This window comes from Nannospalax galili, unplaced genomic scaffold (assembly GCF_000622305.1).
Source record: "Nannospalax galili isolate Female #2095 unplaced genomic scaffold, S.galili_v1.0 scaffold453, whole genome shotgun sequence".
Taxonomy (NCBI): domain Eukaryota; kingdom Metazoa; phylum Chordata; class Mammalia; order Rodentia; family Spalacidae; genus Nannospalax; species Nannospalax galili.
The window spans coordinates 2,687,806-2,707,993 of NW_008334081.1; the positions used below are offsets into that span (position 1 = coordinate 2,687,806).

The 20,188-nt window shown below is 51.4% G+C and overlaps 2 protein-coding genes across 4 annotated transcripts in view; one reads left to right on the plus strand and one right to left on the minus strand.

Moving 5' to 3' along the window:
• The window catches only part of Farp2 (FERM, ARH/RhoGEF and pleckstrin domain protein 2), a gene marked incomplete in the record, with an annotated part of 114,187 nt that extends 107,575 nt beyond the window's left edge, over nt 1-6,612 (plus strand). The window contains 6 exon segments of one of the 2 annotated variants that reach the window (XM_008829156.3): nt 1,446-1,528; nt 2,245-2,363; nt 2,647-2,807; nt 3,845-3,952; nt 4,257-4,408; nt 5,214-6,612. In XM_008829156.3, coding sequence (XP_008827378.1) covers nt 1,446-1,528; nt 2,245-2,363; nt 2,647-2,807; nt 3,845-3,952; nt 4,257-4,408; nt 5,214-5,331 — 741 coding nt within the window. 2 annotated transcript variants of the gene reach the window in all.
• Nucleotides 6,075-18,215, minus strand: Stk25 (serine/threonine kinase 25). 2 transcript variants are annotated; one of them, XM_008829154.1, is made up of 12 exons: nt 18,049-18,215; nt 17,738-17,825; nt 12,479-12,709; nt 11,816-11,872; nt 11,162-11,270; nt 10,056-10,213; nt 9,782-9,967; nt 9,438-9,583; nt 8,990-9,104; nt 8,531-8,602; nt 7,392-7,528; nt 6,075-6,707 (listed from the first exon to the last, which is right to left on the minus strand). In XM_008829154.1, exons 2-12 carry the CDS (start codon nt 17,765-17,767, stop codon nt 6,668-6,670), a joined length of 1,281 nt encoding a protein of 426 aa, XP_008827376.1. In that variant the 5' UTR covers nt 17,768-17,825; nt 18,049-18,215; the 3' UTR covers nt 6,075-6,667. The 2 variants fall into 2 exon arrangements, with proteins under 2 accessions (XP_008827376.1, XP_008827377.1); XM_008829155.3 differs by lacking the exons at nt 17,738-17,825; nt 18,049-18,215 and having other exon boundaries at nt 11,816-11,898; nt 12,479-12,611.
• Nucleotides 18,216-20,188: the final 1,973 nt, after the last annotated feature.

A 20,188-nucleotide genomic window follows, 5' to 3' on the forward strand; every position in this document is an offset into this window, starting at 1 on the left:
CGTTGGATCCCCTGGAGCTGGACTTGCAGGCAATTTTGAGTTATCCAACTTGGGTGCTAGGAACCAAACTTTGGTCCTCTGCAATTTGCTACATGTTAGTAGCTTAAGATGTAGCATTTTTCTCTCCATACAGTCACTTTCCCCATCACTGATCTCAAAGACTGCCTCTATCATGTGACAACTTTCATCTTCTACTATTTCCTTATGGAAGAAGGAAAGTCTTCTTCCATTCCAGTCTGTTCCATTTCATTCTACCCAGTGTTGTCCATTCCTTTAATAGTAACTCAGGATAGTCACTGTGTGGGGGACTATATCCTACCTCATACTTGTCCTACATTTTTGCAGTGCCAGCAAGATAGCTCTGCAGATGAAGTGCTTGCTGTGCAAGCCTGACAACCTGAGTTAGAGCTCTGGGATCCTAAAACTGGAAGGAGAGAACCATGCCCCGCCCACACATCATACACACAATAATACTTTTAAAATATTCTTTGCCATTCTCAGGCATTTAACTCTTCCATGTAAACTTTGGAGTCATTTAGATAAATTCTTTCTCCAAACACCATTGGGATTTCAACTGAAATCTCATTAAATTTATATATTAATTTGGGGGGTCTTAACATCTAGACCCCATTCTGCCAAATGGCTGGTACAATGTCAATTCAGATCTTTTCTGGCCAGAGTGAGGCTCAGTGATTGGTATCCTGTGTGGGTCTGGCATGGGGTGCTGTTCATTCTCTGGGTCATCTGTAACTGGCAATCCTAGGGGCTAATATGCTTTTGTCTGGAATATTCAGAGGATGGAGGAATATGTACTTGGCTTGAGAAAGAAAAGGCAGTTTTCTCATGTTTACTGTCAAAAATAACAGAAATGTTGGATTTCAGCAAAGGTATTTTCATTATATAGTGAAGTTATCACTTTTTCTGACTTCTAACAGGATGAATTTTGTTACTCAACTTTCTAATGTCAACTCATCCTTACATTCCTTAGAACCATTTGGCTTGGTCCTGGGACTTCTCACATGTGCTTTTAGGTTTCATTTAGTGATTTTATCTTGGAATTTTTCCTTCGAAACACACCTGAGATCAATCTGCAATGGCTTTTTTTTCCCTACCTGGTATTGATAGGTTTTGGGTGCTAGGTTGACACATTTTCCAACTCCTTCTAGTATTGAAAATGCTCAACACCTTCTTTCTTGATTTTCAGCTAATAGTGTTGGACCCACCGGTGAGTACCTGGGTATCTTTAGTCCAGAGCTCAGCTACCTGGGTGGCAGCTGCTGTAGGGACCCCAGCTGTTTCCTCTGCTTCCGTTGTAGCTGTATAGACTTGGATTGCACAACCCTTCCAAGCTGGCTACACTTAGTGTTACTGGCCGTCATTCTGTGTATGCCTCAGGTTTGGGGTCAGTCAGTACTCTAGCCAATGGAATGTTACTTCTCTCACAGGTAGAAGAAAGTGAGAATGAGTGGTCTGTTCCTCACTGCTTCACCATTTATGCAGCTCAGAAAACAATTGTGGTGGCAGCCAGGTAAGGGCCCTCCGTGATTCCATTCAAGCAGGGATGACGCAGGAATAAGAACTTCTGTACCTTTCCAATCCTCTCTGAGTCGTGAGTGACCTTGGAGCCTCATGGGACTCAGCTCTGTTTCCAAGTTATGCAAGCAAAGGAGTCTCTTCTCCCTTGCAGGCAGAGGACTACTGACCTTTACAAGTGTTTCCCAAGAGACCAGTCAGGGTGCTGCTGAGCAGGTCCCTGCACCTTGGGGCTCAGGTTGCTTGACAAGGATGGGCCCCATGGCAGTTGGTCTCCTAGGGCACAAGCCCTTCCCCTCAGGCAAGGGGAAGTATTTTGTGGCCTTGATGAAAGTTCAGGGCCATAGCACAAGAGCAAAGGGAGTCTTTGTCCTCCGATCACTGAGCTCTTTGGGTGTAGTTCCTGCTCAGTGAAGTCTGTCCTGACTAGTCCTCTCTCACCAGGAAATGCCGACTCAGTCATGAACCAAAGCCAATCTTGTGTTCCAACATGAGACTTATCAAACAAACTAGTTCCAGGACTGAGGCCTACTGTGCTTCTCCAATTTCTCTCAGCTCACCTGGGATACAGGCTGGAGGGGGATTTCTGACAGTCCTCTGGACCCATGGGATGGGCATGTGTCCAGACCAGACCTATTCCCACACATTGGTATGCCAGGCCAGGAAGAGCTGTCCTGCAAGAGCCAGCTGACTAACCCTTCTCCTCTACAGCACTCGGCTAGAAAAAGAAAAGTGGATGCAAGACCTGAACATCGCAATCCAGGCAGCCAAGAATGTTGGCAACATGTCCCCAGTGCTGCTACGAGGCCCAGTGTGCACTCATACCCCCAGTGAGTTTTGACTCAAGGCACCTCAGGAGATACCCTCTCTGTGGCTCTGAAAGCTTTTCTGGAAATTGCTTTCCTGGTCTTGGCCAGCCTGCCAGGCCCTATGAACTTCCCTCCCTTGCATAAGAAACACTGGTGGCCACACCCTGGTGGAAGGGTTCTTGGGTTATTCTGGCACTGTATGGTTTGGTCTGGCTGCTGACCTGGGCACCAAGGGTCCATTTCCAGTTCCTCCTGAGAGCTGCTACACAGGTAGGTAGTACAAGATGTTGCTAACTCTCCCTAGGATCCTCTGATGAGGTCTCTATGGAAGAATCAGAAGATGATGCTCGGGGAGCCCAAGGCTCCCTGGAGGTGCAGGGCCAGCACCGAGCCAATACCACAATGCACGTATGCTGGTACCGGAACACAAGTGTGTCCAGGGCTGATCACAGCACAGCTGTTGAGGTATGACTGTCACAAACATGCATGTGAGCCCTTCTGCAAGCTTGCCCCATTAGTGTCCTGGCTACTGGGGATGCCCAGGTCAGAGACAGCTGCCTCCTGCTTCCCCTTGGCAGAAACTAGTTTGGAAAGTCTCACTCATCTACCCAAGCTCTCCTCAAAAAAGGATCTTCACACCAGAGGTTATCTGGTGTTTCCTGAGGACAGTCCAGGCAGGCAGCAGTTTACCTATGCTGAGAAGCACTGAACTGCCCACTTGCTGTCCAAGGACAGTGCTCTCTCTGGCCTACCCACAGCCTCTACCTCCCATTCTGGTCTTACACTTGCTCATCCCACTTACAGTGGATAGTGGCTGTGCACAACTGCCTTCACAGAACCTCAAGTTCTTCAGCGTAGCACCTCCATACATCCTTTACTGGATCTGCTCACTCTCCCCTGGCTCCAAGTTCTTCAACCTCTTCCCCATTCTTCTGGGCCAGGATCAAGAGGCCTTCATTGTGGGGATCTTGAGTTGGGGTCAGAGCACAGCAGGTCCTCAGTAAGGCCTGACACCTGCAGATCAGAGCAGGTAGGGTCTTCTTGGGAATCCAGCAGCACACATTAGACACAGCCCTACAGCCACTGCAGCCAGGACTCAGTGGGCTGGCTGGGGGTGTCTTGCCCAGTGCTGCACTTACATGCCTTTACCCATCACATCAAAGAGCCTTCCAGACTTCGTTCAGTGTGTTACCTCTTCACCCTCATCTTGCTTACATAGGTTTGTAGACGGTGTCTGTCAGAAAACTGATTTTACTGTAAGGAAAAAAGCAGTGTCCTGTGTTTGGGACATTGGTTCCCGGTCATGAACTTCCTGTTGATGGGTCCTAAGTATTCACAAATCCCGTTGATAAAAGATGCTGAGCAGGTTAGTAAGGCCAGGTGGGATCCAGTCCTCAGCCTGTGGGTGGGTGTTCTGACAGTATGTCAGGGTCACAGAGCTAGTGGCAGCTGCTGAGGAGGCTGCTGGCAAAGGCAGAGCTTTTGTCCTTTTCTACTGACAGAATCAGCTTTCAGGGTATTTGCTGAGGAAGTTCAAGAACAGCAGTGGCTGGCAGAAGCTCTGGGTGGTCTTCACAAACTTCTGCTTGTTCTTCTACAAAACTCATCAGGTATGCAGCCATAACTGAACCCTGGGCACAAAGACTGGAGGACACACACTTACTCATCCATTTCCTCTTGATTTTGGTGCCAGACATCAGTTTATCCCTCACCTACTATCCCAGCACCTTTTCTGTGAAAAGTGTTTTGAAACAGCACCTTCTCATCTGTGGGTCTCTCTGTACAAATTACCATTTTATTGGTAGAGTCAGTGGTGTCAAGGGAAGAGCTGGGGAGACACACAGTAATGGGCCCCTCCCCAGGGTGGACCTGCATCCTAGCTTCCACTAACCTGGTCCCTGTGCTGGCTTCCAGGACGACTACCCCCTAGCAAGCCTCCCGCTGCTGGGTTACAGTGTGAGCCTTCCTAGGGAGGCAGATGGCATCCACAAAGACTACGTCCTCAAACTCCAATTCAAATCTCATGTCTACTTCTTCCGAGCTGAGAGCAAGTACACATTTGAGAGGTGATTCTACCATGCTACTTCTGTTCAGCTGTCATTCAGAGATGGAGACAAACTTTCCAGCTCCTAGAAAGCAGGGATTGAGGACGTTTTGTTCCGGGTTGTGTGCATGTTTGTGTGAGAGTGCTTGTATACATGTGTGCACATGCAGAGGCAGAGGCCAACCTCAGGAGTCATTCACCGTGGTTTTAAAATTTATATACAGCCGGGTGTGGTGGCGCATGCCTTTAATCCCAGCACTCAGGAGGCAGAGGCAGGGGGATCTCTGTGAGTTTGAGGCCAGTCTGATCTACACAGGGAGTTTCAGGTCAGCTGGGGTTACAGGGAGACCCTATCTCAAAACGACAAAAAAACAAAACAAAACAAAAAAAACCCCAATTATTTATTGAGGAAGGGCACATGGGCAAGGATGTGGTGTGTGTGGAGGTCAGAGGACAGCTTTGTGGAGTTTGTTCTCTCCAGCCACTTTTATGTGGTTTCTGGGGATCAAGCTCAGGTTGCCAAGCTTACGCAGTGTCAAGTGCCTGTACCTGCTGAAGCATCTGGCTAGCCCAGTTCACTTTGTTTTTTGAGACAGGTGTCTTACACCTGGAATTCACTGATTAGGTTAGGCTGAGTGGCCAGTAAACCCAGCTCTACCTCACCAGTGCTACATTACTAGTGCACAGTACACCTGGCTTTTTACCCATGTGCTGGGGATCAAACTCAGTTCCTTGTGCTTGCCCAACACTTCACTGACTAGCTCTATTTTAGATCGTTCTTGGGAAGGTATGTGAACACATGCCCACTGGTCTGACGCTTTCTACAGGTGGATGGAAGTCATCGAGAGAGCCAGCAGCTCACCTGGGAGGCCCCCAAGTCTTACTCAGGACTGCTCACATCCCTACCCAGGGCTGGAGGCAGTGGCCAGAGAAAAGGAGGAATGATGAATGCTCACCCTGCATGGACAAGGACCTATGACAGACGCTTATAGGAGTGTAGACAGTCTCTCATCCTCAGAGCTTCTGATCTTTCCACCAAGATAGAAGATAGCATAGATCCTTATCATGGGCCTCCTGTGACTAGCAGGAAGGGCTCTGTCTCCAATGCCCCCCAAAACAGTGAAGGCCTGTGACTAGCTAGGATACTGGGACACATGTCTGAGTGGAAAAAAGAAATAAGGGCCTTTGGCCATAGCATGGGCATGGCCCCTGCTGAGCTCTGGCCTCAAACAGGGAGGTGGCTCCCACTCCCACCTATAGCACCAATGGCATTTCATACTGCCTCAGACAAGCACTGTATGTAGGCTTGGGACACGAGTCCCATGTTGCTCTGGGGGCTGAACTCCAGGTCACAGCAAAGTAAGAGTGTGGCAAAGGCCTCTCTGGTTCCCATCCCACATACCTCTAGAGAAGTGGAAACCAAAGACCCCTGAGGCCTGGGAGGGTGGGGCTTCTTATTAGCTCCCAGTGTTGCTTAACAACAAGCAGCAGGCCTGTGATTCTTCTGTTCACTCATGTGACTTAAAATAAATGGCATCCTCTCACCAGCATCCCCTTCTACCTTGCTTTGCTCTCCTCCAGTAGGCCAAAAGAAACTGTCAAGTTACACGGTGTCATTTAGAAGGAACGCTGACTGACACAGAGGCTACAGAAATCCCAGCTGGTCAGGATCCATACACCACAGTGTCTCCAATCCAGGTCTTTATTGAAAGTAGTGGGGCCTTCAATGCTCTATGAAAACTAACACCTTACTCTTAGAATGCTTAGCAAGAAGTTTCTTTAAAAAACAAAATATTCTGGATGATTCGAGTACTCATGAGAACACACAGTACCTGAACTGACACCACAAGGCAAAGAATGACCATCTTGGGCTACCATGCGACTCCCCCCCGCCCCACCCACCCAAGATAATGTCCCTGGAGTAGGGGAGGAGCCAGAGCTGGCCAATAGTTGCTCTGCTCCTTGGTCTGGCAGCTGCAGGGGCCTCGGAGTCTAAAACGCCATGCTAGCCCCCAAATGGCTGCCCAGTTTTCCCAAGGGCTCCTGGCTACTTGACAGCTTCAGCCAAGCAAGTAGGAGGTGGGCACTGGTGTACAGTGGCTGCTGTGTGAGGCAGCACACTATGGTGGGGCAGAAGGAAGGTGACCTGACCAGAAGGCAGGCTTGTGAGGCCTGCAGGCTGGCCTGTCCTTGTAGTTGCAACACAGCACAAAGGGGCTTCCAAGTCGGTCCTTTCAGAGCGCAAAACAAAAAGCACTCTTCTCTATGAAGAACAGCATACTCAGCGGGTAGATGTCAGGTGGTTCCTGCTGTGTGAGAACCTGTAAGAGAAAGGTCTATCACCATTCCTGGATCTGCTGCCTAGATGTATATCATATCAGTAGTTCCTCACAGGTTGGAAGGTATCCCCAGTGTTTCAAGTCTCAGAAAGAAGTGATTAGACCCAACCCTGCTGCTCCCACGAGCCACCAGCGTAGGTCTCTCCTACTGTGCAGGAGCAAAATCCAGAGGACCGGAAGAGGACCTGGTGAAATCAGCCTGTAACACTTCCCAGGAACCCTGAACCTGTGGGGCTGCTGAGAAGGGCCCAGTATTTGCTCTGCTTGTCCCCTCACAGGCATGAGTCAGTTCAGGGGTTCCCATTAGCAGCAGGCCAGCCCTCAGCTTGCAAAGCATCCATAGTGTCCCTGAAACACAGGACCTCTAGGAAACCACCAAGGTGTCAGAAGTCAGCTTCACAAAATGCTCTGCCATTGAGCCAGGAACTCTGTCCAGATACTGCTTGATACCTTCACACACAGCTCAAAGCCACAGGTGGAAGAGGCCCACTTGCCCCTTCCTCTTCAACCCATAAGGCAAAAACAACAGAGGATGAACTGCCCCTCCTGCAGTGAAGACTAAAGGAAGGACCAAGCAAATTGCTCCCAAGAATGAGTCCCAAGCTTCACCCTGTGTTCAGCTCCTCCACTGGTGGCACCCTACCTGGGTTGGGGCACTGTGCTCACCTCTGCACACGCTCCACCAGGTGCACCATCAGTTTGTCTGAGATGCCGGGGCAGGACTCCTCAGCCAGGCTGAAGGCATTCTCTAGCTCCTCCAGGGCAACCACGCTCCCACCGCTCTGTTTGTGTTTCTCTTTGAGCTGTAGAGAGATAGGAACCTCGTACCTAACTGGTACCTTAACCTGAGACCCACAGCCAGGAGGCCTACAGGAAGGTGGTACTGCATCTGCAGTGTGACCTGCCCTGTTGAATGAAGGCCATTTCAAGGCCCGTCTCCTCTGAGCTGGGTTCTCAAGAAGAGACCATATAGCTTCTTCCAAACTAAGGGTCAGGAAAGCAGTCACATGGGTCCAGCCTGATTTAAAAACTAATAGAGTGCACTATGGGGGCTTCGACAGACATCCCAGATCTGTGCCTCAGACTACATAGCATCATCAACCATTTCTAGGACCTCAGCTCCTGAGCATCCTCCTACTTAGGGAGTCACCCTAGGCTATACTGCACGCTGCCCACAACACACCCCTGAGTGTCTGTTTCCTATTCTGGCTGAGGTCACTGCTCAACACTACTGTACCCTTACTGTCCTCAGGGAGGCTCTACAAGCTCAACTCACCTACATCCTCTCCTCTCACCCTGGGCTCCAGGTGCTATCGTCACCCACAGGGGTGGGAACTGGTGATCCTGGGAAGGTAAGCCTCAACCTGTTACCCATTGCCTGAGCTGCAAATACACATGTGAATATTCCTGGTGCATTGTATTTCTGAGAATGACTCTGACCTCCCTTGGTAAGCAACGGTGATGTAAGGTCTAAATAGCCACAAAGGAATCACTTCCCTGCCCTAGGAATGATCCAGTATCAATAATCCTCCAAGTCATGGGCCATTAGTACTATGATGCCAGAAGACCTTAGAAGGTCTGGGAACACTAAAGGTCCTGGCCAGGTCAGTTGGTCCCAGCAATTTATGGTATGGTCCTTCCACTCAGGGAACTGGCCCCAACGCCGACCCACAACCATCTGCAAGATCTAGAAATAGGACTGGAAGCCCAGGCTCAGGGCACACTACAACATGGCTCTGCAGGGAGTGTCTCTGAAGAACAAAGCCACAGCCCCCACATGAGCACAGGCCCAGCCCTAATCTTACCTCTCCAAAGACAGGCTGGACAAGTGTGGACAAGCACTGGGACCTTGGCTGTCTCTTGACAGGCTCAGCAGGCTGCAATGGAGAAGCCAAGGCACTGGTAAGTGGAGGCAAAAGCGACCCATCTCTGGTCTTCTCCATCTCTAGCTTTCTTTAATTAGCTGAAAGGGCACACACCAGGGCCAAACCACAAGGGGATCCAAGTTATCAATTCTCAATAGGCCTCTACCTTTCAAGCACATGCACCAGGCCCAGTCAGCTCAATGCCACTCTGGGTGCAGAGACTACTCAAGCTCCTTGCCTAGACCTCAGGCAATGAGTGTTTAAAGGGCACACTGGAGCCGACTTTCCCAAGGCCTGGATACCCAGCCCACCTAGCAATCCATATTTGCTGCCCCAGGAGAGTTGAGGCAGGGCTGATATATGTGGGGCAGTGGCTCCTGGGCCAGGCCATGAACAGACCTTCTGTGAGCCATGCAGAGCTGTCCCCTTGTGCAGCTTGCTATGTGGACTTGGCCGGATAGTCGGGGGAAACGTCCAGATGGGGCCCTGCTCCCCGTCCTCAGCCTCGCCATCACTGAAGAGGATGAAGAATCAGAAGAGCTAGTGGGGACAGGGTTGGGAGTAACCATGGCAATGGGGCACACTTCACTTCTCTAAAGCAGCCTCATGGTCTTAGGCGGAGGCCCTGGGTGGTGGGCAGGGCTCTGATGCTGCAGATGTTGCAGCTTCCAGGTGACAGACAAAAAGGTCCTGTCCTTCAGCCTACAGGCTTTTTGCCTATTATCAGACCCTACCCCAGCAATCATCCCCAAGCCCTGCCTCTAGAAAGGAGATCCCACCCACATCAAAATACCCAGGACTAAGGGGTCTGCATAAAGGGAGCATTGAGAACAAAAAAGGGCCCTACATGTCAGAGTCCTCAGAGCTAGACTCCTCGCCGTGCCCCTCAGACTTCCAGCGCTTGTAGCGGTCGATGAGCTCAGTGAGAAAGGAGGTCTTCTTGGTGTAGCGTGTAATGAATTTGTGCTTCAGGAGCTCCTTGGCAGTGGGCCTCTGCCAGGGGGGCATGACACAGACAGCAGTCAGAGCTCCACCGTTACAGAAGTACATACAAGGCAGACAGGTAGGGATGTGAAGGCTAGGAAGGGAGTCATGGTGGCACTCTGGGCCCTGTCCCACCCAAAGGTAACACCCTCCTCCATAAGCTCCCAGACCCTCAGACAGAATGGTCCAGGTGGGGGTAGGCCTTACAAATCGGGGGTCCTTGTTGAGGCAGGCCTCCACAAACTCTTTGAAGGGCTTGCTGTGATGGCCCTCCAGTGTGGGTGGGTTGTTCTTGGGAATCAGGAACAGGACGCGCATGGGGTGGAGGTCAGAGTTTGGAGGCTCCCCCTTGGCCAACTCAATGGCTGTGATGCCCAAGGACCAGATGTCAGCCTAAACAGAGTACCACACAGGACAGTTATTCCATGTAACACTTTGAGCTGGTTGCAGTGTTGTCCTCCCAACTCTCACTCAGACCCACCTTGAAATCGTAGGCTGACTGCTTGATAACCTCAGGTGCCATCCAGAAGGGAGTACCCACAAACGTGTTCCTCTTGATCTGTGTATCTGTGAGCTGCCCTGCTACCCCGAAGTCTGCCAGCTTCACATCACCCTGCTCTGAGAGCAGCACATTGGCAGCTGCTCAACACAGGACAGGCGGACATCATCCTCAGCTCCACAGGCCCCCCAAGAAGCCCTGCATGAAGCTGCCTGACAAGGGATCGGATGCCATTACCTGGTCCCTGGGAACATCAGCAGGATGTCTTGGGACCTGAGTTTTGCTTGTCATTCTCAAGCCACTCTGGGTCAGTGTGCCAACACTGGCAGAAGTATGCAAGCTGGGGTGTCCACCAGTGTCCTACCTATGCTCCAGGGGCTCCCTGTTTGGCTTTTCTGACAAGCTCCAACAGTCACCCTCTCACCAAAGTGACTCTGACCCAAGGGCACAGCTGATACAGGCTAGTCAGGAAGCCCATTACTTGGCCCACATCATCCCCCACAGTGACATAATGGCTCAAGGTCCTCACTAACTCATTCCCTGTAGGCTGGCCCAGGTTTGTGTGTCATCAGCAACATAGCCACACAGCAGTGTTGCACAAACCCACACTTGATACTGAGATAAGACCCTGTCATACACTAAGTATACAGCTGGTTTCCTTCACAGATGGGGATGGGAGACTAGGAAGGTTCTGCTAGGCTGGGGAAGTAGCTCAGTGGCACAATGCTTGCTTAGCATGTACAAACCCCCTGCTTGGGTTCTGTCCCCAGTGCAGGCATTACAAAAAAAAAAGTCGGGCATGGTGGTGCATGCCTTTAGTTCCAGTACTTGGAAGGCAGAGACGGGCAAATCTTTGTGAGTTCAAGGCCAACCTACTAAGTTCCAGGACAGCTGGAGTTACAGAGAGACACCATCTCAAAAAAAAATTGAAAAAAAAAAAAAAAGATGGTTTTCCCCCACACACACACTTTCAGGTAGCAGGAGGGCTCCCATCATCCCACACCTCAGGTACCACCAGCCACTCGCCAACATGACCATCTTTCTAGGTCATGGGGCCCAGGGCAGGAGCCATGCACACCCCGCAGGACCTTTGATGTCTCGGTGGATCTTGCGCTCTGAGTGAAGATAATCCAGGCCCTTCAGGATCTCCCGCAGGATGGTGGCAATATAGGTCTCCTCCAGGGGACCAGGTTTCAGCTGGAGGACAACAGCAAGGAAGAGCCTCGGCGGCAGCCCTACACCCACCCCACCGCAGCACCTGAGCTCTACTACCTACCAATAGGCAATAAGACCCTGCAAAAGGCTGGGGCCTTTGTGGTCCTGAGTTCTGAAACAGTCTCTGCTGTCAAGGGGAATGCGATGAGAGGGATGGGGATGGGCCAAGTGGATGGAGATGACCAGCAGAGGCTCTTCCTAGACAACAAGCTATGTTTACCTTTTCTGTGACTATAAAGATGAGAATGGGTTCTTAGCCACAATGCTGACCTGCCCATCCTATCTGCCTGGGGGCTGTAATTCCACCTGTCTCCCCAGGTCAACAAAGATCCAAGACCCCTTTCAGCACCAACTGGGGCAGGATAATGACTAGTGATCTGGTTTTGAAACAGACAATTCCTGATTAACATCTAATGCACGGGTGACCTGTGGGAGCACAAGCCTGAAGTCTGCTGGGCAGTGGGTCCTGGGGCACTTGAAGGACAACCCCCCACAGCAAGCTGCTCACTGTTGCAGCCTGAACTCACCAGGTCCAGTGCAGAGCCACCACCCAGGTACTCCATGATAATCCACAGCTTGGTGCTCTGGGAGCAGAGAAACCTGTCAGCGCCTGGCAGCAAATGGAGGGGGCATGCCCAGGTGTGGAGTCCATAGGCTAGCCCCCCTAACCCTACCAATAGAAGTCTCACAGGGGCTCAGGCCACACCATGCTACTCCCTGCCATGAACCCCAAATAGGAAAGGGCTCTAGTCAGGCAAGATGGTGAATGCCTATAACCCCAGCACTTGGGAGGTAGAGGCAGGTATATCTCTATGAGTTCAAGGCCAATCTTGTCTACAGAGCAAGTTCCAGGCCAGCCAGGGTTACACAGTGAGACCCTGTCTCAAAAACAAAGCAAAACAAGGCTCCTGGCAGTACCCACAGACAGGCAGCTGGGTCATTATAGCTACTTTAGAGCCAAATGACCCTGCAGACTCTACCTGTGCCCTGCCCCAGCTGTACTTCTCCGAGAACAGGTTTTGCAGTCAAGCTGAGCTATGGGGCCTCTTTGCCCTTCCAGGGGGCTCTCCATGTACCCAGCAGTGTCCTGCTCTGCTCTCCCTTACCCTTGGAAACATCTCTGTCCCTCTGGAGACAATAGAGAAATCTGAGTACCCCACCCTGCAGACCCTCCTCCTCCCTGCAGGCACCTTCAGGTAGGAGCCGAAGTAGCGGGTAATATAAGGACTGTCACACTGGCTGAGCACAGTGATCTCCTGTTGGATGTCCTCGATCTCATCTTCAGCCTCCTCCAGGTCAATGATCTTAATGGCTACCACCTCCTTGGTGTGGTTGTCGATGCCTTTGTACACCTCCCCAAACGAGCCCTTGCCAATGCGGTCAAGCTTGGTGAAGAGTTCCTCTGGGTCCACACGAGAGTGCTACAGAAGCCAGTGGGGACAGAAGGTGGGGATAGAGCATGGGCAGCATCCATTAGAGGAAGTACCAGACAAGAAGAGGCTGCCCCACTGAGAGTATGCTCCACAGCAAGAAGCTGATCGACCTCAATTCTTTTCTGGCTTCTTTTAGCCCTTGTTCAGAAAACCTAAAGGTAACTCTTAACTCTCCACTCTCCAAGGACAGTGTCCTCAAAGGACTGGACACAGGTGAACGCTGATGTAGACTACAGGCCTTAGGTAATAACTACATCTCAAGATGCCTTCATCAGTTGTATAACAATGTACCATGCCAAGGTCTGATGTAATTACAGGAATGTGTGTGTGTAAGAGGGTATTTAAAAACTCTCATTTTCCTATAAATCTAAAACTAAAAAACAAACTCTTGGGCCAAGTGCGGTGGCACATGCCTTTAATCCCAGCATGCAGGAGGCAGAGGCAGGTGAATCTCTGTTGAGTTTGAAGCCAGACTGGTTTATATTTAAGAGTCCCAAGCCAGCCAGGGCTACATAGTGAGACCCTCTCATACACAACACAAAACAAACCAAAAAACTTTCTTAAAGACAGCATAAGGGGCTGGAGCAATGGCTCAGTGGTTAAGAGCACTGGTGACTCTTGCAGATGAGCCAGGTTCAATTCCTAGCACCCACATAGTGGCTAATAACCATTTGTAACTCCAGTTCCAGGGGAATCCAACACCCTCTTCTGACCTCCGCAGGCATTGCTTGACATGGGTGCACTTACATACATGCAGGCAAAATACTCATAGGAATAAAATAAAAATAAATAATCTAAAAAAGGCATGAGCTTAGCCAGGCGTGGTGGCGTATGCTTTTAATCCCAGCACTTGGGAGGCAGAAGCAGGCGGATCTATGTGAGTTCCAGGCCAGCTTGGTCTACACAGTGAGTTCCAGGCCAGCTGAAGCTACAGGGAGACCCTGTCTTAAAAAGAAAAAAAAAAAAAAAAAAGGGCTAACCTAAGTTCTCCACACTCCTGAAAGCACACCTACTCAATAGAGCTTCCCCACTCCCAAAGCAGTCCTCTACCACTACTCTCTCATTCCAACATTGAGTTGAATACTTTTTCAGAAGCTTGATTCTAGATAAAGAGCACACAAAGCTGCCCAAGACAGTTCCCAGATTTAAACAAGTAAGACCACTCATTGCTGAGCCAGCAATGTAGAAGGGGCCTAGTGTATCCCCAGTATAAGAACCAGGCTGGTGGGGGCTGGAGAGATGGCTCAGTGGTTAAGAACACTAGTTGTTCTTGCAGAAGACCTGGGTTCGAATCCCAGCACCCACATGGCAGCTAACAACTGTCCGTAACTCCAGTCCCAGGGGATCTGACAGCCTCTTCTGACCTCCTCGGGCATTGCACAACACAGGTGCATTTACCTACATGCAGGCAATACACACATACACATAAAATAAAAAAATTATTTTAATTTTTTTTAAAAGAACCAGGCTGGCAAAGGTGTGTCCTTGGCACAAACCACACTAGTCTTTGAATAAGAGCTGCCTTGAGGCATCAGGAACTTGTACAGCTCCTGGGCTTCTGCACAGAACAGGAAAGAAGCAACAGAACTTCTCCCAGGGCTACCACTGAGTGTTCCTGGTTCCTGCCCATGAGACTTTGAAGACTCCTGAAAGAATATGCTTTCTACACCACTGACCAATCAAACTGGCACAAACCCAGGTGATAAGCAGAGGAAAGCCCTAGTGCATTCTAGCACCCTTGAGGCTTAGCAAGCCTGGGCCGGGCTTGGGAATGGGAACCCACAGTCTCATTCAGCTTTCAGCCTTGCCAGGTTCCTCCATTAGGAAGTGGTCCCCAAAAGAGGACGTCCCCCAAACAGTATCTTGGTCCATTTTAGAGGGACCAACAGGGCCTGCAAGATGGCTCAGCTGGTAAAAGCACTTGCCACCAAGCCTGAGTTTGATCCCTAGGACCCACAAGTTGTCCTTTAATCTCCACACACAATGTATTGTACATGTGCACCCACACACTAAATAAATATATAAATAAATGTAATTTTAAAATGTGGAACTAGGCATAGTGGGTCATGACTTTAATCCCAGCACTTGGGAGTTAGACACAGGTGGATTTCACCAGGCCAGCTTTGTCTCCATAGCGAGTTCCAGGTCAGCTAGGACTACAGAAAGACCCTGTCACAAAAAGGGTGGTGTTTTTGTTTGTTTTTCCCAGACAGGGTCTTCCTGTAGCCCCAACTGGCCTGGAATTCACTGTGTGTAGATCAGGTTGGGATTAAAGGTGTACACTACCATACCCGGCAATATAATTAAAAAATAAAGAAAGAAAAAGGAGACCAAAGGCAGCATAAGGTGACCCTTCTCACTGCTCACCAGAACTGGCAGGCAAGTCCTAAGACCAGTTAACGCGGGGAACAGGAGATGCTTGGACCTGCTGCTTGGATATCCCCAAGGACAACACTGACAAATCTGACCAGAGAAATCAGGTGCTGCCTGAGGTCCCTTAGGCTTCACTGGCCAGGGAGTGGCATTTGCTCCCAGCCTTTCCACTCCAGCTAAATGTGTACAAAGGAGAAGCCAAGAATAAGCCTTCCAGGTATGGTTAGCTGATGAGTCAGACATCTCAGCTGTGTCCAGACTGGTACTGGATCAGAGCCAACCCTGATCAGAAAGAAACACCCCAGGCATGCACTCTCACCACGAACTTAGCAGCCTACAAACCACTGACAGGGATAAGTGGTCAGTGTGAGCATAATTTAATCTTCTGCTACTTCAAGACGAGGTGGTGACCACTTGATCCCCATGAAGTCCTCAAAGCCAAGTACAGGATAAAAGCTAAGCAGCAGCCCCTTTTCTGCCTGTTTCTGCTCCATCACGCCTAAAGACACTACCAAACTATCATCACTTAGCCCCACTAGTTCCTCAGCTACCCCGGCCCAGTGTGCAGCCAGAGGACACCTTGAAAGCCATCTCAGGGACTCCAGGTGGTTTGGCTGATGACCTGAGGTTACAAAGTCTTGTCACTGATTCAGTCCAGTGCCTTCTAAAGTGGCCTAAGAGCAGGGTGTGGTGGTACACACTTTTAATCCCAGCACTCAGGAGGCAGAGGGAGGTGGCTGTCTGGGCAATGGAGGTCAGCCTGGTCTACATAGTGAGTCCCAGGCCAACAGGACTACCAATAATAATATTATTATTATTATTATTATTAAAGTGGCCTAAAAAAAAAAAAACAAAAACAAAAAAAACCTAGAAGAGGTAGAACCATATCCCATGGTGTGACCCAGGACCACTATCCCTCCAATTCTCAGAAGCCCCTTTCCGATTCCTCAGGCTGCTGACGCTGTGTCCTCCCATGGTTCCCACCTCTAAGAAGAGGCTTGTATTAATAGCCCCACACACGAAGATCCAGAGTCAGAGCTGATCCACCACAACAGTCTGAGAAGGGCACCCTTAGGCCAAGCACTCAGACCGTCACTGCCTCATAGGAGAAAGCAGTAGAGCTCCCCCAAACCAGAGTTCTATGCTCAATAAGGAAGGTGCGAATTCCAGTCCTCATATCCCATGTGCCCACTACTATGGATTAGTTTCCTTAACAGAAACAGTGACAAGGACCTTCCTGGAATGGTCCTGACTATATGATGATGTGACACCTCAGAAGCAGTCCTGTTCCCAACCCCAGCTGGTGAAGGAAAGCTAAGCAGCTCCCCATCTGGGTATCTCAGGGTCCTCTTCTGTACAAGGATGTACTGTGAGCCATCACTCAAGCCACTTACCTAGCTCTGTGCAGTTGACCCCTCTTTTCCACATACGCCTCTGCCTATCTGTTAGTCATCCCACAAAACAAGAGGAAGAACCCAGTACACATCCTCAACTACCACCCAACGGTGCCAGGATTAATCACACAGTGCTCCCTCATAACAATCTGGGCCTTCCAGGGACGGGCAGGAACTGGCTAGGTGGAGGGAAAGTCAATGCAGAAACATAGGCTATGGTGGGAAGTACACACTATTATCACACAAAGGGACCGTCTCAAGGGACACCATGGCAGCCCTCTTAAAAGAAATCAGCCGCAGCAGTATCAAGCCACTTTCAGAAGCCAAGTATTATCCAGTCTAGGCTAGACCCAGGCCCCTAAAAAGACAAAAGGGTGCTTCCTGCCTTTGAGAAAGGTCCCCTGACCAGCACACCTCTCTACTCCCTCAGAGTGCACAGCTCCAATTCCTCATCCTGGGACTCACTGAAGCTAACCCTGAGGCTCTTAAAAATGGAGGCAGATTTTCCTCCCAGTGTGTTATATAATTACCAGAGACAAAATGTCAAAAATTTGTTTTTTAAATTGTTCAGTATCCGTCAGTAAGCCCAGGATCCCATCTGTGACAGCTGGTCCAGGAGCCCTGCCCACCAGCTGCGAATGCTCTTCCAGGCCAGTCTGCTTTCCTCCAAGGAGTCTTGACTCCAGTTCCTGCCTACACTCCGCGGACGCGCTTCCTGTCCGAACAGGCAGTTCTCAAGGATGCAGGAGGGGCGGGAGCCTGATACCCTGTGCCTACAGCGCTGACTCCCTCAACGGCACAAGTCAGCCTGCGCCTAGCCAAACAGGTCTGCAAAAGAGCAAAACCCACAGCCGTGACAGAATGAGCGCCATGGCGATACGCTGCACTTTCCCACCCGACTGTGTGTTACATCTGCTTTAAAACAACAAAAGGGGAGAGGAAGGGTCCAGAGCTAATCCCTGAGCCCCTGACCCTGAACCACCTGGCTAGCCTGGCCCTCCTCACCCTCCAGCTCTGTGGCTCGCGTTAGCATAGCATCCCGTTAGACACGTTCCGGACCAACCAGGTTCTGTACCCGGCAGCCTCTTGCACCTGTCCGTGCGTGCGCTGAGGATCGGGTCTTCGACCGGCTCCGGCTGGGCCAGACAGGACTCCCACCGCCCGGCAGGCCGCCCGGGACTCGGGCCTCGACCCTCCCGCCTCATGGGGAGAACTCGGCTCCGCGAACCACCGCCGCCCACGCGCTTACCTGATGCGCGAAGCCTCGGAGGTGAGCCATATCCCCGCCGGCGCGGCCGGCCGTCTGCCGCCGCCGCTCGGCCCGCCCGATCAGGCACCTGCGAGAGCACGCGGCCGCCGGTCAGGGGCAGCCGAGGAACGTACTTGGTGGCCTCCTCCGCCCGCGGCCGCGCTCCTCCCGTGGCGCCCTCCGCCCGTGGCCTCCTCCCTCCGCCCATGGCCGCCTCCTCCGCCCGCGAGGCCCGCTTCCACAGCCCCCACAACCCGCAGGGCGTGCCCCGCCTCCCCACACTCCAGGCGCGGCCCGCAGGCAGCTCCCACCTCCGGGCGGCTCCATCCCGGCCTCCCGGGCCGCTCCGCAACCCCAACGGCGGCTCGCTCTCGCAGCTCGGTCGCCCAGAACACCCCGGTTTCGCAGCCCGCTAGGTGGAGGCGGTGGCTACCAGGGAGTCGAGGCGAGCGCGCAGCTCTGTGGGACTAGGAGTTCCGCCGCTCGCCCGGTGCCCCGACCCTACCAGCTTTGGACTATAAGCCCCAGCAGGCTGTGCGGTAGGACGTGTGGTCGCGCAGGCGCACGACGGATCTATGAGCACCAGACTACAAGTCCCAACTGGCTGTGCTTCGAAGCGGCGGTGGCGAAGAACTGGCACATCAGGGACCAACGGGGACGCCGAGCTCTGTTCTGTAAGGGTCGCGCTGCGCCTCCCATGAGGCCGTGCGGCAGGACGGGCGGGGTGCGTGCGCAGTCGCCAGGAGGTGCCTCCGCTCTCCTCCCTCCGTTCTTGTCGGCTTTTCCCGCTGCCCTGCCGGACATTGGGGTGTACGAGTTTGGCCAGGTTCGCTGGGCCTACCCCTCCGCGTGGTGGCGAAGCCTCTCCCCGGCCGGTTACTATAGGCCCGGAGTCCGAGCCCTCATTGCTTTCGGTCCTGGCGCCGCCGCAAAGTCTACACTTTTGTCTACCCTCTTGTTTACACTTTTCATGGCACGTGTCTGGGCCTGGGCTCAGCAACCCTGGAGAAGTAGCCCATCACAGCCCATTTTTTGAGCGAGGGCTTCGCCTCTCCTGCTTCAGTTTCCCTATCTGTAAAGACAATATTGTAGAGCCCCAGCACAGGATCTGGTGCTGGGAAGGCTTATGTGGTCCCACAGAAAGGTTAGGCTCCCCAAGACTGGATGATGCCCTCCATCCTGTGAGGTTTCGTGAGGCCTGACATGAGTGGTCAGGTCTACAGTGTTTGCCCCTCTATACAGTCCGCTAGTGGAAGCGAGGTCTGTCCATCCTACTGACTCAGTATCCGTGATGGTTCAGTGCCGACTACCACGACCTCCCCATTCTCCCACTCAAGAGGGCTCAAGCTTTTTGTTTCTGCTTCCTGTTGGATTTTTTTCCAGTGCACTGCCCTGGGTCCTTCTCTGGCCCTATACCCAAGATGGCAACTTGTATCGCTGAATCTTTCATCCCATTACTACATGTTGACCTGATTTTGTTTGTGGTCTGCCTCGAAGAAGAAAGCTTCCTGAAAACAGGAACCATGCCACGCCAGCACAGACAGGCACTTGGATTGTGTGCGCTGAATGCATGAATGTAACCATTTCTGTGTATGTAAATAAATTCATACTGCATCTCTGGCTCATATGATCCTACAGTAGTGCTGGGCTGGGAATGGAGCTCAGTGGATAGAGCACTTGTCTAGCATGCATGAAGTCCTAAGTTTGGTTCCTGAGCACTGCATAACCAGGCCGGTAATTCCAACACTCAAGAAGAGGAGGCAGGCCAGTCAGAGGTTCAAGTCTATCCTCTAAGATTGAAGGACCCGACTGACAGCAGGAAGGCCATTTTAGAAAAAGAACTGTAATCAGCCATTCGATAAGCCAAGATTCTAACCCAGGTCTTGTGAAACTAGCAGTGGAAGATAGGACGTTTGCAGTCGGACCACCTGCCACCACCCTGAGGCCCCTACCGGGAAGTTAATGATAACAGCCCCTACCGGGAAGTTAAAGATAACAATCAGTTTCACCCATAGCCCCCTCTGAATTTGGCAATACTGTTTCCTCATACCTTGTACCCATTGAAATGCACTAATAATAATCTTGTAACCATGCATCTGCTTCTGTACCTTGCTTCTGCTCTATAAAAAGCCCCCCCAAACTAAGCCCGGCACGCAAGTCCTGACCCGAGCGGGACTCTGCGTCCGCAGGCGCCTGTGTATGAATAAATTCCTCTTGCTTTTGCATCCCGAAACTTGGTTTTGTCCCTGTGTGTTGAGCGCGATTCTTCATTTGGAGGTCCCACCGAGATCAGCTGCATCACGCCGGGGACAACCCGAGTACCGGGGAGGTAAGCTGGCCAGCCTAGGTGTTCTCGTTGTGTTGTTGTGTTGTCTTGAAGTAGTCATTGTGATTGGCTGTGTGGAGTTTGCTGCTGTTCTGTGTTACTTTGTCTTTTGTGGGGACCCACAA

Coding starts and splice junctions, on each gene's coding strand:
- Stk25 (XM_008829154.1), bottom strand. CDS start 17,767: ATGGCTCACCTCCGAGGCTTCGCGCATCAG. Junction 10,214..11,161: donor GATCCACCGAGACATCAAAG/GTCCTGCGGGGT, acceptor TGTGTTGAGCAG/CTGCCAATGTGCTGCTCTCA. Junction 8,603..8,989: donor CTCTGCATGGCTCACAGAAG/GTCTGTTCATGG, acceptor TCTCCATTGCAG/CCTGCTGAGCCTGTCAAGAG.